At 38.4% G+C, this 16,185-nt stretch overlaps 1 protein-coding gene across 2 annotated transcripts in view; it reads left to right on the top strand.

Moving 5' to 3' along the window:
* The first annotated feature begins 1,262 nt into the window (after window positions 1–1,262).
* slco4a1 (solute carrier organic anion transporter family, member 4A1) overlaps window positions 1,263–16,185 on the top strand; it is a 28,679-nt gene continuing 13,756 nt past the window's right edge. Inside the window, exons 1-2 of one of the 2 annotated variants that reach the window (XM_086277726.1) lie at window positions 1,263–1,445; window positions 13,597–14,700. In XM_086277726.1, the coding sequence (XP_086133852.1) occupies window positions 13,869–14,700 (832 nt within the window). In that variant the 5' untranslated portion in view covers window positions 1,263–1,445; window positions 13,597–13,868. Of the gene's footprint in view, window positions 1,446–11,927; window positions 12,072–13,596; window positions 14,701–16,185 lie in introns of those variants that run through there. The other variant, XM_086277725.1, reaches the window with a different exon arrangement.

Here is a 16,185-nt window from a genome sequence, read left to right as displayed (position 1 = left end):
CAGTGGACACATGTGTGACTCCTGTGATTAAAGCATCTTTCTTTCAGCTTAACGAGTGAACCGTCAGCTCGCTCAAACACACGTTAAAGTCCGTTTGGCTCGACACCATCGAACAGAGGCAGCAATATAACATAGCTAACATTAACAGTGCAGTGGATCCTGCTTTTGCCGTGATATTCAGGACTGCAAACTGAGCAGCATCACTGACTTTCAGCCTGTTGTGTTTGTGGATACATGACTGACTTTAATTATCCATAAAATCATCACATTCTCTGTAAGATTAAAGTAAACTATTGAACGGCGTATAAAGTAAAGGCTTTAAAACCAATTTAGTACAAACATCGCTAATGCCACATAACTTTCCCGACATGTGGCCAACAGTAATGTTTTAATGTTCTTCATTATAAAAACATTTGCGCATAAATAAGTGGCATAATATTCAGTACTTACTTCTGAAAGTTTACTCTTCGGTGGCTCCGCTTCCGCCGTTTTTTTTCGGCTTATCCACACCACCGCCGCGTTATGAAATCTGGGATATGTTGGGCCCATCCTTAAAATTCAGGGAAATTAAGGACGCATTTGAGGGCCGCATTTTGAGCAGCCTTTGAATTGGGACAGCCTTCGTCGTGTCGCTGTGACGTAATTGGCCTTAAAATGCGGTCTTTAAGGCTGCAAACCCTGAATTGGGATACAGCCCAAATCCGGTCATTGGTACTTCCTGGCTTGTGTAGTTACTAGGTAACAAAAGCTCAACAGTGCCCCTAGCGTTCCTGGAGCACTTCCGTTGTGTTTTGGAATTTGCATGTGTTTTGGGGTTTGCATGTGTTTTGGAGTTTGTACGTGCTTTGTCTCTAGGGGCCACCGTAAATTGTAGATAATGTTACAGATTTTTCCTGTTGTTTTCAAAGACAATGTGCCATATTACTGTAAATTAATATATTTTCAACTAATTAGCAGTGTAAAAATAAATGCAAATCACTGTTTCTCAATTTACAGAAATTTAATATACATATTACAATCATTTACTCTTTTTGATTTAATGTTAATTTACCGTTGCCATTTTACAGTTATTTACTGTAATTTTTACATACATATCTTACAGTGATATTTTATTCAGACTAACACAATTTAATACTAAAAGGAAAAAGACAAGAAATGAATAAACATGCATGCGTAATCGTAATATACTCTATTTTTGCTCATATGTGTGTATTTGTTCATTTATTAATTTATTTATTTTATTTTATTTTTTATGGCGGCACCGATCATCCTCCATACTAAAAGTGGCCACACCGCGATTAAATCCCGCTGCCTCCATAAAAGAGGATCGCTAAGCAGCAGCATTGCAGTCAGTGCACCACATCTGCAGCTAGTTTTTCAGCACACGAGACTGTAGACAGAAGATTATATGGGAAGAAGTGAACTAATAAGCGCTGATTTACAAGGTAAGCGTGCCTATTTTCATACACCGGTGTCGACTATATGGCGGGGACTGCCGCTCAGCATCAGCAGCAGTGATATCCCTGTATCCACATGTCCGAAGCTAAAATGATGGCAAGAAATGCATTTAGTTTGCAATCTACAACATGTTCATATAGCAATACGCGAACATTCCACACATTGTCTGTTTTTTAGGGTTTTTTGAGCAATCCATAAACTAAAATGAACAAATTGCTTTTTAATCAGTCGCATTTGGTCTCATTCATCCTTCACATGCTCTCTCACTGAATTCTGCACTGTAGTAAATAGCCTAGTGTAATATATAGATGCGATTTCAATGTCTACAGAGCCAATCATTCAAAATAAATCAGCAAATCATTAATGCGGATACGTTTTTGAATTGTCAGCCATCAAAAAGCATTCCCCTCACATATACGTCGCTCCCACGTGTCTTTCATTTAATGAAAAATGCGCCGATTTGGCTGATTATTGCAAGACAAGCATCTTCCGGTGGGTTTGTTTGCCTTGAGTGCCTTTCTTAGAAGCATGTGTAGACAGTGTGAGTCACCATTTATAGTCCTATGTGTATTCGCCTACGCTTTGTTTCCTGTGAGGCTACAAGATCTGCTTTAGCCAGACATCCGAACACACGCACACACACACACACACACACACTTGCGGTACAGGCGGAAAGAGTGCGTTTCAAGTCAAGAGCTCCTGTGATGCAGACATGCAACACGGGAAGTCCGTAGGGAGGCAATTTGATTATTTTATCAAAGACAGATTGGTGTAGGTGTATTGGGTCATGTTTTAATGCATACAATCTTTATTAAGGTGTAGGGAAATCTACAAAAAAAACTGTTACGTTTTACGTTGCCTATTGAGTCCAAGAAGCTTTTTAATAATAATAATAACAACAAGAGTAATAATAACAATAATAATGATATGAAGGAATGCACAATGAAACTTTTTATGATGAATGACATAGGATGAAGACAAATCACATGAAAAATTTAAAAATGTGAGCTAATTTCTCTGCTTAAGTCTTGTTTCGACTGTGAGAGTGTGTTTGTCCTTTGCCTGCTCTCACTGTGACACATATGCATGTTGCTTGTGGATTATGTTGCTCCAAAGTAGTATCCACACAGCGAGCAGCAAGCACTGATGTTGTGATCAGACACGTTCAATGACTTCAAGTGACAGCTGGCGATACAAAGTGGGCAGATCCTGTGTTAATTTTTTTTTTTTTAATTTGAGGAAAGCGATTTAAGCAGCTACCAATGGCCATGAAGAATACCGCTGACTGAAACATGACACAATTCAGACTATATTAAAGGCAACTCAGGCAATCACAGCTTAGAATGTCTATTAGTTTCAGTTACCATCTCAGTTGGACTTTTCATTTCATTTATAGCATTTATCCATCCGTCTGTTAGTGTTGCTGAGTAAACTGTGGCCAGGAAGGGATTGATATGATCAGCAGCGATACTCAGGTAGGTTGTGACCTTTAAATGATCCCCACAATTAACCACATAGACCTTTTTGGAAGCTGTCAGTCTGGTTGCTCAATAGACTGTTACTGACACACTCTCTCAAGAAGTGTGTTGCACGTTATCTGTCATGTTCCTAGTACAGTCCCCATAGTCATTTCTTCTAATTTTGACTTGATAATGTGGTGATTCTAGGAATCAGCAGATAGATAAGAGCCAAAAGTAATAACTTAGTAGAACTGCCAAAGTTTTAATGTGAGAAATTCCCTCTTGACTTTGTGCTAATTAAAGTGCTGCCTGCTTGTCATCCAGATGACAAAAGGTTCATCCACTGAGAAAGCCAATGATATATGTTAAAGATGTCTAACTTTCCAAATTTTGGAAAGGTTTTGTAGACAATTTCTTGGTTAAATTCCCATTTAGCAGCCTCCATCACAAATCTTTTTTTAGACTTCTGAAGTGATAAGGTTGATTACTCGCCCAGTATACTATAAATAAGGCGTACAATGAACTATAAACAATGTGTTTCTGGGTATCTAGTAGAGTCCTAGAAAAAAAACATGGAGCTGAAAATCAGCATACTAGGTCACATAATATAATGTTTAGTGATATTTAGGAAAGCATATTCCCTAAAATATCAAGTCTTTTACTTAAGTATCTTAATTCTGCAACATGAAGGTTTTTCTCTTCATTACAGGACAGAATAGCTCTGATGTGGAATCCCTATTCTGCATATTGCCTGGTTAAGATCCAGCTGACAGAAAGAGTATTATGAAGTTACTGGCACTTTGTGTAGGAAATTATGAATGTGATTTTATACACAGCTCCAGTATTAGATCACTTGTTGTCAAGTTAATATTCCTTGGCACATGCTTTAAGATGTTCCTCCTTTCAGTTTCACTTTGATAGCCGATCAGATTTGTATCACAGTAGACATTATTTTCATGTGGACACTGTTCTGTACATTTTAAAACATTGCATTCTAGTTCAGAGCTTATCAGAAGTAAAGTCATAATGTTCGTGTGTGTCTAGGCTTTGACTGCTGACTTAGTTTCTGCCAAACCACAACAGACCTATAAGCACTTCTCATCAAAGCTTGCACCTTCTCTGCACGTCTGTGTTTCTTACACGTTAGCACAACAGAAACAAGCTGTTTGCTGATGCCTCGTGTCAGTTATTTAATCTGTTAACACAGCTGTTTTACAGTGCAGTTTGAATGATGTACAATGTAAAGTCATAGAGTGTACCAAATGTGGAACATGACATTTTGCTTAATAACAGCACAGCGGTTTCACAGGGAGTTCAGCCTCTGTGCTGATGAGCGTGTTGCAGAACTAATGCAGCTTAATTTAACAAGATTGTCCGACCCAGTTCACAGAAACAGATGGGGCCAGATCAGGACCTTAATCCTAACCCCGTGATAAAATATCAAACTTTTGTTATTTTTGTTCTCCAAAGTGTTGGCTATTATGAGGCAAGAAAAGTAATTATTGTAACTAACACACACATTTTTTTGTATATGTATTTAAGCACTTTTTGCTTGTCTTCCACACATATTGACACAGCAAGTGTTCAGAGCTTGGGTTGGGGTCATCGCAGATGACAGTTTAGACCTCAGAGGATTAATTACCATCTCTATTTCTGGCTCTTCTTGCCTCTCATTAGTCTTATTTTTATCACACCCCCTTCACCATAATTGCTTTGTAGTTTCTTTAAAAAAACTAATTATAACATAGATATTAGTATTAGTAGCATAGTATATGAATGTATTTGTCCAAAACAATACAGCAAATTTAATTAATTGTATCACAAAAGTGAAGTTTTCAACTGATACATCCTAATAGGGGCTAGCATGTACACATCTGCCTATGCAGAATATAACACATGTACCAGTTAGTAGTTCATTACTGGATCCACACGAAGCAGAAGTAAGAAAGACAAAAAAGAATAAAATCCATGAAAAAGTATATAACTTTGAAATGAGAAGCAGGCAACTTCATAATGTTACCCACATTATTTCTTAACAGGAAATAATGAGTCAGTGGTAAACAGTCATTTAGTTCTGAGAAATGGTGTGAGAGAGAAATTCCTGGAAAATACATGATTTACTGATATTTTCCCCAAATACATATTAACAGATGAACGTCAGTAAGGTAGAGTCAAAGGAAGGAGTTTTTTAGTAGCGACAGAGACAGAACAGAAACTTTGTCTTTTTAGACATTTCAACTGATTTAAGCATGTGTCTTTGCCTGTTTACTTTTAAATACATATAAAGCATTTAGAGCTGTCTTCATTTTTTCCAGCTGTAGGTGAATGATTTTGGAGAAAAAAAAAATATATATATATTTTTGGCCTTCAGGTAAACCATTTCAGAGTTTTTGGTTGTCTATTTCTGTATGATATTTTCCTTTAACCTCCTATGTCATTTTTAGTGGTTGACTGCCTGTCTTTCTTTTAAAAGGGGGGTCTTGTGTCCCATGATTGCCAAGTGCTTGGATAATTGAAGTTCTCTAATCTCTATTCTCTATCTGGCTTAAGAGTTGGTAATTAGGTTTATGTGTGGCATGTTTGTTTCTGAGACTGTTCATCCTTTCTTGTGGTTCACAGTACAAATGCGGTACTTTCCCTCCTGCACCCTCCATCATTTCTTGAAAGGTTTAGCTAAGGTCAAAAGTTGAACTTCAAAGCAGTGCAGACAGTCAAACAGATTTGGTGGCATCTTCTTAATTGCCTTTTATACCCAGTATTGACTTACTCTCTAGGTCACTTCTTTCACCAACAGGAGGCAGCAAGTTCACGTATGCTAGTATGACTGTGAGATCTGGGGCAGGAGGTTGACGCATACATGATGACTGTGTGTGTGTCTATGTCTGCAGGTGGATGCTTTTAGCTTTAAACAAGCATGCCACAGTGGCATTACTGAATAGATCAAATTTAGGTTACAATTAATGTAAATATGTAACTTATTGTATTCCCCTTACAATAATTAAATAGCTGAACTGAAATAGAGGTGATTTTATCAGGTAGGGGAAGTGAAGCTGTTAAAGGAGAATGCATTTCAACAAGTCAGTTGTCAGAGAACCAATCAGAATCAATGAAAACACAAACTGCTTTATTCACAACTGTGTCACGCAACACTAAGACGGAGATCTGGACAAAATGGATATTTATATAGGTTTAAGAATGGTTGTGTAGTATATAAATATACATATCCTCCTTTTATGATAACTGTGACTTGGAGTAAAAGGCTCCACTGCTGCTCTGCTGGATGTTATCAGGTTCCTATTTTCTCTGAAATGTTACCATGAGCACACTGTGTACTGGTGTACTGCATGGACTTACTTCCCCCTAAATTTCCCCTTTCAAACCATGTGTATATGGATGGAAATCAATACAGGATAATTTGCATATCATGCAAATATTCTTCCACCTTCAATTTAGGTAGAGGTAGAGTTGGTGTACCTGCACTTCTAGTTGTATATTTGTTCTCCATAATCAGCCCATATTGTCACGACTATGGAGTTAAAAAGGCGAGGAAGAGAAGGACAGCAGACAGTAATGATGCTACTGTTGGTGTTTTTGCTTTCGAAGTTGCAGCCAAGCAGAAGGGCATTATCAGGTCAGTGCTGTCCCATTGCATTAATTCCCCACAGTAACAGTGGGATTCCACAGAGGTAGATCACCCTGCCTACTGTAAAATGAGCAACTATTGTACCACTTACTGACTAAAAGAAAGGAGTTTGCTGGGCTATTAATATATGCACTAATTTCTACATGCATTCATTGCAGACATCTCAGTTAAATAGATAGACTCTGCAGTCTGTTTAATTTTCAATGGAAATATTAAGACCAAAAATTGAGAAAATGGGAAAATGGACGGTGGTTTCCTTTTTCTGCGGCCTCAGTAACCTCTCAATGAGGTCTTAGATGCTCATACTAAGTAAAACATGAAGTTTATCTTTTCAATTAGAGTCAATAAGAAGTATTGTCTAGAGTGTGCTTATGAGTACCTTCAGGTTTGGTAGTAGTGTCTGCTTTGAAAACACCAATACACAGCGGTCAAAAAACTTTCAGCCCAAAGTTTTATAACAAACCTTCCCTTACCAAGAAGTGACAGCAATAGCATTTACCTGAGGTCAGAGATCTGGAGCAAATGGGATTTTCCGCCAAGGCTGGGCTAAGGCCAGGCAGGGTCTGATAATTTTTCTTTTTCGCCTAATACGTGAAATCATAATTTAAAAGCTAGACTTTATATGTTATCTTTCTAATATCGAATCTATCTAATAAATAAATAAACTTTAACCAACACTTTAAGTTTAACTAAATGAACAAACAATTATCTATCTAATAACAAAATTAGTTTGACAATTTTAACCGTGTTAGTGTGATAAATATCCCAAAAATATAAGAACTCATGAATGGGGGGGGGGGGGGGGGGGGGGGCACTTTATTCAATATGCCAGTTTGAATGTAATCAGAATTACTCTTTTCATGATACAAGTTTCAAATCATTCAATTTATATATGTTTGCAGAAAAAAATATGTGGAGTGTGCCTTTTAACAGTGTTAACATGTAACTCATGTAACTGAGTGGCAGTGACAATGAGCCAGCATGTCCAATAGCAGTGCCCCAGAATCACATGAATGGCATGCAGTAAGTTTCGCTGTTCTCAGTTACACTTGTGCACCTCCACTATTCTGCCTGTACCAAACCAGCCGTGAAGAGGTTGATATCCCTTGCTGGTAAGTACTGAATATTGTACAAAGAAATGATTAACATATATATCAACAGAATAGATACAACAATAAGCAAAGACATACATGACCTGTAAACAGCTTTTGATACTTTTCAGTTACAAAGACTACTTTCTCTGTTTCCTGATTGCCAAAGGCCTTGTAGAACAGTCAACGATAAAACTCGTACTCACAAATTAGAATTGTCTCACATTTAGCAACTGGTGAAAAACTTTAAATTGAAACTGGATACTTACTTTAGAATAAAGTCCTGTCTTACCTTTGAATAAAGAAAATGATTTTTTGTTTCCACTTGCTTAATTGTAGTAATGTGATTAATATGCTTACACATGTATGCTGGATTCTGTCTATCATGAAGCACTGAGATTTATTACAAATTTTAAAGCTCTTACTCACTACGGTATATTGTATGATCAGGTTGGGTGTTCTGCTTTGTTACGTTTGAGACATAACTACTATTATATTCTCATTTTTAAGGCTATACTTGGTTTATGTCCATCTTACTGACTTACATGTGTCAGATACAATGCCATCAGCATGTTAATACTCTAAAATCAGATATGACCCTGATTTTAGATTAAAACAATAAAATCAGGGTCATACTGTGTCATGTGCCAAGGAGTAAAAATGGGTTTTAAAAGTGGACACTGAAGGGGCCTCTCTAATGTGATGGGGCAGATTGTTCCAGAGATTAGGAGCAGCAATAGATAAGGTCCTGCCTTGAGTTCCTCTCTCAGCCCTTAATAATTGTCCAGCTTCTCGTGTTCCTTCTTCTTTATGTTGCTATCACCTTTGCTTGTCCACCACTACTATCACCAGTTAGTTATCTGTATCTGGAAGTCCATGGGATCTTAGTTTTGTTAGCTCCACCACCCTAGCGGGTTTATCTGATTTTGACCTCAGCTTTCCAGGTTATACCCAGCACAGATGTTCCTCTATATTTTGAAAGCGACTTGGTTATGGTGTTCCATGTATGCCCTGGCCTGCTGTTATGTGCTGGATTGTCTCAGGAGCTTCTTTGCACAGCCTACACCTGGGGTCTTGCCTGGTGTGATAGTCCCCAGCCTCTACTGATCTTGTGCTTAGAGCTTGTTCCTGTCCTACCATGATCAGTACCTCTGTAACTTTGTGCAGCCATTGGTAGGATTTCTCAATATCTTCAACTGGTGCGTTGAAGGTGTTGAGTGCAAGAGCAACGGACCTGCAAGATAGGATATTGGCTAAGCTGGAAAAGGATTAAAAATAATTTTTAAAATGTTACCTCATGTTTTCAAACCTTGAAGTTGCCATTCATGGTTGTATCACTTTAAGTCTTGTTCACATCAAAGAAGCAATAAGCAAAAAACAAGAGCTTCCAATACCTCTGTTTTTCTTTAAAAAAAAAACAAAAAAAACAACAACAACCAAAAAACTGAAAAATTGCAAAAGGACTCACAATTTCAAGTTCAGACTTGATTGAATTTCAAGCTGACTATTTGTCTCTGCTATTTATAGAAGAACAAAACCAAGAATTCTTGGGTTGTTATCGCCCACAAAAGATGTAACATTAGCCTGACATGCAAAAGTTCAACAAGGCCAAACGCACAGTGCTGCTGTAGCTCAATTTGCTGTAACTCAATGCTTTTCCACTTTAAGATTCAAAGAGCAGTTCCTGGAATTACATCATCAGTGGGTTCAAACAGGGTTACTTATTCTCAAAGCTGACACAGTGAGTCTCACAGTTTGTTCTCTGCTTCCAGTTTTACCAGAGCAACGACCTGCTAAAGTTTCTATTGTTTCTTTTGTAGTGAGATATTACAACAGTGTATACAAACACCGGTGGTGTTTCTGTGTGAGATTGACAGTTTAGGCTTCATCTAAGTCTGTTATAATAACCACATGAGAGACTTCCTCTTGATACTTCAAAAGCCTTTGTGTATCACAGAGGAGGAAAGTCTTCCCATTCCAAAATAAATAAGTTTCTACTGTGAAGATAAAGGACCCATTAGGTAAGGCAGAGCTTGTTGGTTATTAATATTGCAGCTCCCCACTCTGATCTTGCTTTGAAAACAGAAATGAAAAGGCGTGATGGAGAATTGGATCGAAATTACATGAGAAAAAAATTATCCATTGAGAACTATTCCATTTCTGGCTTCAGACAAACAAACAGTGAGACAGGAAAGTGTTACCTCACTGTAAGTGCATTGTTAACAGTGTGGCCTGGTTCAACTTTCAAAACACTCCCACCTCTGGTCGTCTCATCATCACCTGATAGTGGCCCACCTCCTTTCCTCTCCTGATAGCTTTTAACCTCTTAACAACCATTGGATCGTGGGAATAACGTGTTGGGTTAGGTGTAAGGTTTGAATTAGATCAGGGCTGGGCAATTGATTTTCCTAAGTGGCCACAAGCTGAACTCAGTTTTGCTCAATATTAATTTTATCTGTTTATACGCTTATTGGTGCAGCCCTCCTCAATAGTCCTAGTTCCTCATGTGACCCCTTTGGGAAAATGAATTGCCCTCCCCAAGTTAGATTAAAGCATGGCCACCATTTTTATAGCATTTTCAAAATCTGAAAAAAAAAAAACCCCAAATGTAAATAAATAAATAAATGAAAAATAATGTACAGTCTAAATAAACACATGCAAGTTCATACCCCTGTCTTACAGAGGTATTGGCAATCTGGTGCATATTGATCCTGAGGAATTAAGTCATAATTGGTGATATCCCCAATCTAAACCCTAAGCCTAAACACACAAACAAAAAAACTTAAACACAAACAAAAAAACTTAAACACAGCATCACAGCATTCTGATAGCACAGTTCAACACTGATGATAATTTAGACATCAAAGTTAAAACTCACAGTCTAAAACCTCAAATTCTTCTGCTTATGAGGAATTCAGCCCCACCTCAATGGGGAAATAAGCCCGAGTTTCATTTGGGCATAATAAGGTTTTACGCTCTGGCTTCCCTCCAAAACCTTATACTTGTTCTTTTCATGGGCGATCAGCTGAACAGACAACAGCTCGCAGCAGTGTGGTTGGTACCATTCATTTTGTGTTGATTTGCTTGCCAGGACCCTTTCATGTTCTGCATCAAGGCATGTTGTCAAAGGAGTTTGCAAAGAAAAGTGTCTGGACTTCTTTAAGTTACTTGAAGACGTTTCACCTCTCATCCGAGAAGCTTCTTCAGTTCTAAGGTCAAATGGTGGAGAGTCCCAGATATAAACCTAGTGGGAGTAACCCCCCACAGAGGAACAAAAGGACCCCCTGATGATCCTCTAATCGCCTGAGCCAAGGTGTGAAACGGGGTGTGGGTCCCAATCAGCCAGAGTTTCGGGTGTGTTCATTGTGAAACCTGGCCCCACCTTATCATGCGAATTCCTGAGGTCAGATGGCATCGATGCATCTTAAGGATAAAGGACACTCTTTCGAGGATGCCAATGTTCATATTTTGGACAGAGAGGACAGATGGTTTGAAAGAGGAGTGAAAGAAGCCATCTATGTCCACTGTGAGTGACCATCTTTGAACAGAGGCGGGGGTTTACGACACCAACTCTCTGCCATCTATAATCCAGTTTTGAGATCCCTTCCCAGACGCCTTAACGCCCACTCGCAACTAAGTTGTATTGTGATAAAATTAAAAAACAAAACAAAACTGTAAACTATTCTGTGATGGGGAGTTTATCAGAATGTTTCGTGGCTGAAATAAGACAAATTGCCTGGTAGCAGCTGAGGCAGCACAGCACCTCTGCCTCAGATTCAGATAAGGTATTCGTTTTTAAGCTCCAATAGGTCTTAAAAACCTGGGTCTCTCCACCATTCAGTCTTAGAACTGAAGAAGCTCGGATGAAAGGTGAACTGTCTTCAAGAAGCATAAACAAGTCCAGTCACTTTTCTTTGGAAGCTCCTTAGATTACCATGACCTGGATGACTGAGAACCTACATAGACATAAAGTGAATAATAGCTTTGTGCACTTGTTAAAATAAAGAAAAACTATATAAAAAACACAAAAACTTGTTAACCAACATTCAAATATTATTTATAGCCACATTTGAAATGACTGTTTCTATATTTCTCCTTGCTCACAATTTTGCTGCTCATTGGTGAGCAGTAATTCAAAGGTGGACTATGTGGGCTGGTGACACTTCCCTCCTTTCCTCCCTGCAGGCTGCCTGCAGGACTCCAATCATGTGGGGCGGGGGTTGTTGTGTAGGAATTTGCTGATGTAGTCCTTCAGTTATAAGAGGCTTTGAGAAATGGGCTTAGGACCTAGCATGGATATACCTCTCTGTAACTGTTCATCTTTATTTGCCGCTCTTATTCCATCTCTGTCAAATGTTTTCATTTTCCCAGATTAACAACTGTTAGCAGTCCTGTTGGCTGTTATATGAAGGAATAGAGGTAGGAGGGTAAACTGATTCTATTTATAATTTAATTTAATTTATATTTTAACTGCTTTGTGTGTGATACGTTGTAAATATTTTAAAGATTAAAAGGTGATTAAAAGGTGTTGGCAATAGAAATGTTTTGGGGTTTTTTTAAAAGATTTTTAGCGAGTATTTTAGAGATTTTTACAGTATTGGCATAGAGGGAAGTGCTCTCTTTTACATTTTTAGCACAGTTACATAACTGTATGTAGAAGTTTATGAACAAGGTGTTTTTGAACATTGCAACATAATTCTTCATTCTTGGTTGAGATCAGGGAAACACGTTTTCCTTTTCCATAGCGCTGGTACAGTGGTAAGTACAGTCACTACATAACGAGGAGGCTTTTGGTTTTACCAGTCATCATCTGAGGAGTTGGCAAGGATATTGAGTGTGTTTTTATTGCTCAATCAAATTTAGATTTAAAGAGTTCTCTTTCTATAAATCTTTTCACAACTTGAACAAAATGGCTTTTCATCTTTCACTTGTTAAGGCTGACGATACATAAAAGTGACACAATAATGACAACTTAGAAAGGTGGAGTAAACTTGTTGATGTGCTACTAAACCAACATTCAGAGGTTAGCATCATCAGATCATGCTCAGAAGCTATTCCTGCATTCAGTTAAACTCACTGTTCAGATGTTTCTAAGCTGCCACTCCAAAACGTACGATGGGTAAATCTTGGAGTCCAAGCTTTGAGTGGGAAAACTAACAAGAACTTTGCTTGTACTGCATGTATTTAATATGTCGACCAAACTGTTTTATTGTGCTGCGCCTTTTCTTATTTCTCAGTAAATCTCTTCTGTTTTGTTTATGCATCCAATTAAGCTCTATCACTGTCACTGTCAAATATGACCCCCTGAAGGTCAGTAAGGCTGCTTGTTTTGTGTTGTGACAAGTGGACATTGAGTTTCTAGTGTTCCACATTGTACTTCACAATGAAAGAAAGTAATATAAATAAATACATTACATCAGTTAAAATGAGCTTTCAGATTGCAATAATGGATCAAATACACACTTGTGTTGTTGTGTTGTTGTTATGCAACAAATAGACCTGCACAGTATTTTCATGATGGTGATTATGAAAGCTCTATTTGTGATTACTAGAGCAAAGTAACAATGCTTATGGTTCATTAGCAGTGTGCACTTTGAGGTTTTATGAGTTCCCTGTATGTGTAAGACTCTGAGATTGGGTGCAATGCTTGATACTAATGCTTCAATCGACTCACAGTTAGAGGAGTCTTTGTACCAGCATAATGTTAAAAGGCAAAACTGTTCTTTAAACAATGCGGTGGTAATGCCAGGAATTATTTAATGCCCATGTAGAGATATGTATGTATGTGTTTTTATACATTTGGTAAAATATGAAGCATCGGTCTAGGTCACAGTGTCTGTGGCCTGTACATAAATTCTAATGATGACTTCTTTATGCATTAAATCTTTACAAAAGTTGGTTGTTTCTTTATTTAATCTATCTAATTTTTCTTTTCTCTCCTCAGGATGCTATTACTCATCACAGTAACAAAGCCATCTTTACACCATATGCAACCTTGTGCAAATAAAAAGGAGCACACGAAGAGCCGTGGACACATGAGGTGCAAACTACAAAGCAAGAATAGATAATTTCCAAGAAGAACCTGGCCTTACCACAATATCTTCTTGACCCTTTATTACTTCAAATTTCCTTTTTTTGTTGTTGAGGTAATTGATTTATTGCCTCAGTTCATAGAATCCACTTCACAGGATCCTCACAGTGCCCCTCAGAGGGGCGATGCCCGTCTTGCTAAATGCCGACGCCTCTTTTAGCTCCAAACAGGAGCTCCTGGACCTGCAGGATTGTCCTCTCAGCAGAGGCCCCTCTTTGGACACCCCTAGTCCTGTGGATTCCCAGACAGGCAGCCCCATAGGCTCTGGTCTCAGAAACCCTGACAGTCCCATTACTAATGAGCCACTCATTTTCACCGGGGCGTCGGCACTCCCTGGGCCAATATATGGGGGGGAAACAAGACCTAATGCAGAGATTGGGCTAAAGTTAATCTCTACTAACACAGATCAGTTGTGTGGCTGGGGAGCTCTGACCCCCAAAAGCATCCAAGTTTTCAACACTCCTCGGTGGGTGTTGTTCTTCCTTTGTGTGGCCTCTTTCCTCCAGGGGATGATAATCAATGGCTTCATTAACACAGTGATCACCTCAATCGAGCGACGCTTTGATCTGCGCAGCTACCAGGCTGGCCTCATCGCCAGTTCCTATGACATTGCTGCATGCGTCTGCCTGGCCTTTGTCAGTTACTTCGGCGGTACAGGTCACAAGCCCCGTTGGCTGGGATGGGGAGTACTTATCATGGCACTGGGTTCTCTGATGTTTGCCTTGCCTCACTTTACTACACCTCCCTACCAGGTCAGTTTACCCGAGCAAACAGGAATGTGCTCTACTAACCGTACCAGCCCGTGTCAGAACAAAGAGGCAGGAGGACTGTCCAGCTATCGCTTTGTGTTCATGCTTGGCCAGTTTTTGCATGGTATGGGCGCTACGCCTCTCTACACATTAGGGGTCACATACCTGGATGAGAATGTCAACTCCAACTATGCACCAGTTTATATAGGTGAGTCCTACTAGTAACAGTCACCAGAAATGGCAGCAAGCAGACTGTTCTTCTTTATCTGTTTTGTTTGCAGTTGATTATTTACTATAACCCTATTCATTTATTTATGATTGATGATAATTTATGCCAAAAAATTAAAAAAAAAACATACTGTTGTCACCTCTCTCATCTCATGCCAAGCATTTGACATTATAGTCCCTGAAAAAATAGTAAAGATGCAGCATTCCTGGGATTACCCCAGAAAGTCATTCATCAGTTAAATAATAGCTTCAACTGTTAGGAAGTGGGGATAACTATTAATTACAATAGTAAAGTAGTAGTAGCAGTAGTAGCTTACCAGAAACTAAAATGTAATGTACCATACCTACATTTTATATTTCAGTGGCCAGCTTATTCATTTAGACAGGTGCTTATTCCTATCTGTGGGGGGTGGGGGGGACGACGACATGCGAGTTCATGCCAAGATGAGTGCCAAGACGTTTTTCTAGAGAGACTTGGTCATTTTAGAAATATGGGACTGAAATTGTGATAATAAATTGATTATTTAATAGATATATTAAACCATCAAAATTTGAGAATTTATAAAAATTCAAACCACTACTCTCTCTGAAAAATTATTTGAATAATTTATTAGCTTATTAACTGATTGGTTGTTGTTTAGTTTTTTTCATAAATGAATCAACTGATTAAACATCAAATCACAATGATATATGTTCCATCAGTTGTGCAGCTCTATGTTGATCTTCCATCATCTTTGTTAAACTGATGACTCTTTGTTAAATTCCCGCATTTTTTAAATGATACAAGGTTTAAGGCCATAGTTGTGCTGATTCATGTGCTGCTTGGCTCATTTTGTCAGCTGGACAGTGATAACTCTCTCTGAAGATTAATTATTTTGACAGAGCTTTGATTAAATAGAATAGTGAGAATGCATATGCAAACAGCAGGCACTGAACACAATCCCAGCTGTGTCTTTTAGCAATAATTCTTTTGCAGGTGCAGGCTCAAATATATCTGTTGTTTAGCTCAATGTAAATGTAGACTTTTGTTTGAGCATCACATGCTAATGCAGGTGCATGAACAGATATATACTCTCACGGTTACAGCACGACTTCTTTCACCAGCTGTCTACCTTCTTTTATCAGTCTCTGTCCCTCTTCCACAGAATAATTTTATTACCAGCAACCATCCAGTATAATCTCTATTAAGAAGGAACTGGATATAGATAAAAGGGCTTGTTTGGTAAACGCAGCTAATGTGCCTCAAATGTACATATTGAGCACTGTCATTGTCTGATGCCATCTACTGCAAGTCTTGTAAATTTGACCCTCTAGGCTCCTGTCATGACCCCTTTTCAGCATTTAGCTATCATTCTCTTTCAAATAACAGCAGAGCACATTGCTTTTATGAAAACACACAAACACAACAGGAAATTTTCTAGATGCAGAGCCCATATAAAGAACAATGGCCCTTTTAACCTGTAGG

Source organism: Aulonocara sp. 'chitande type north' Nkhata Bay, linkage group LG20, assembly GCF_057382095.1.
Source record: "Aulonocara sp. 'chitande type north' Nkhata Bay isolate Kocher_YH1m ecotype deep benthic linkage group LG20, A_spYH_male_GT1.1, whole genome shotgun sequence".
Lineage (NCBI taxonomy): Eukaryota > Metazoa > Chordata > Actinopteri > Cichliformes > Cichlidae > Aulonocara > Aulonocara sp. 'chitande type north' Nkhata Bay.
The sequence above is the reverse complement of the archived record's forward strand: the minus strand, read 5'-3'. Positions and strand labels throughout refer to the sequence as shown.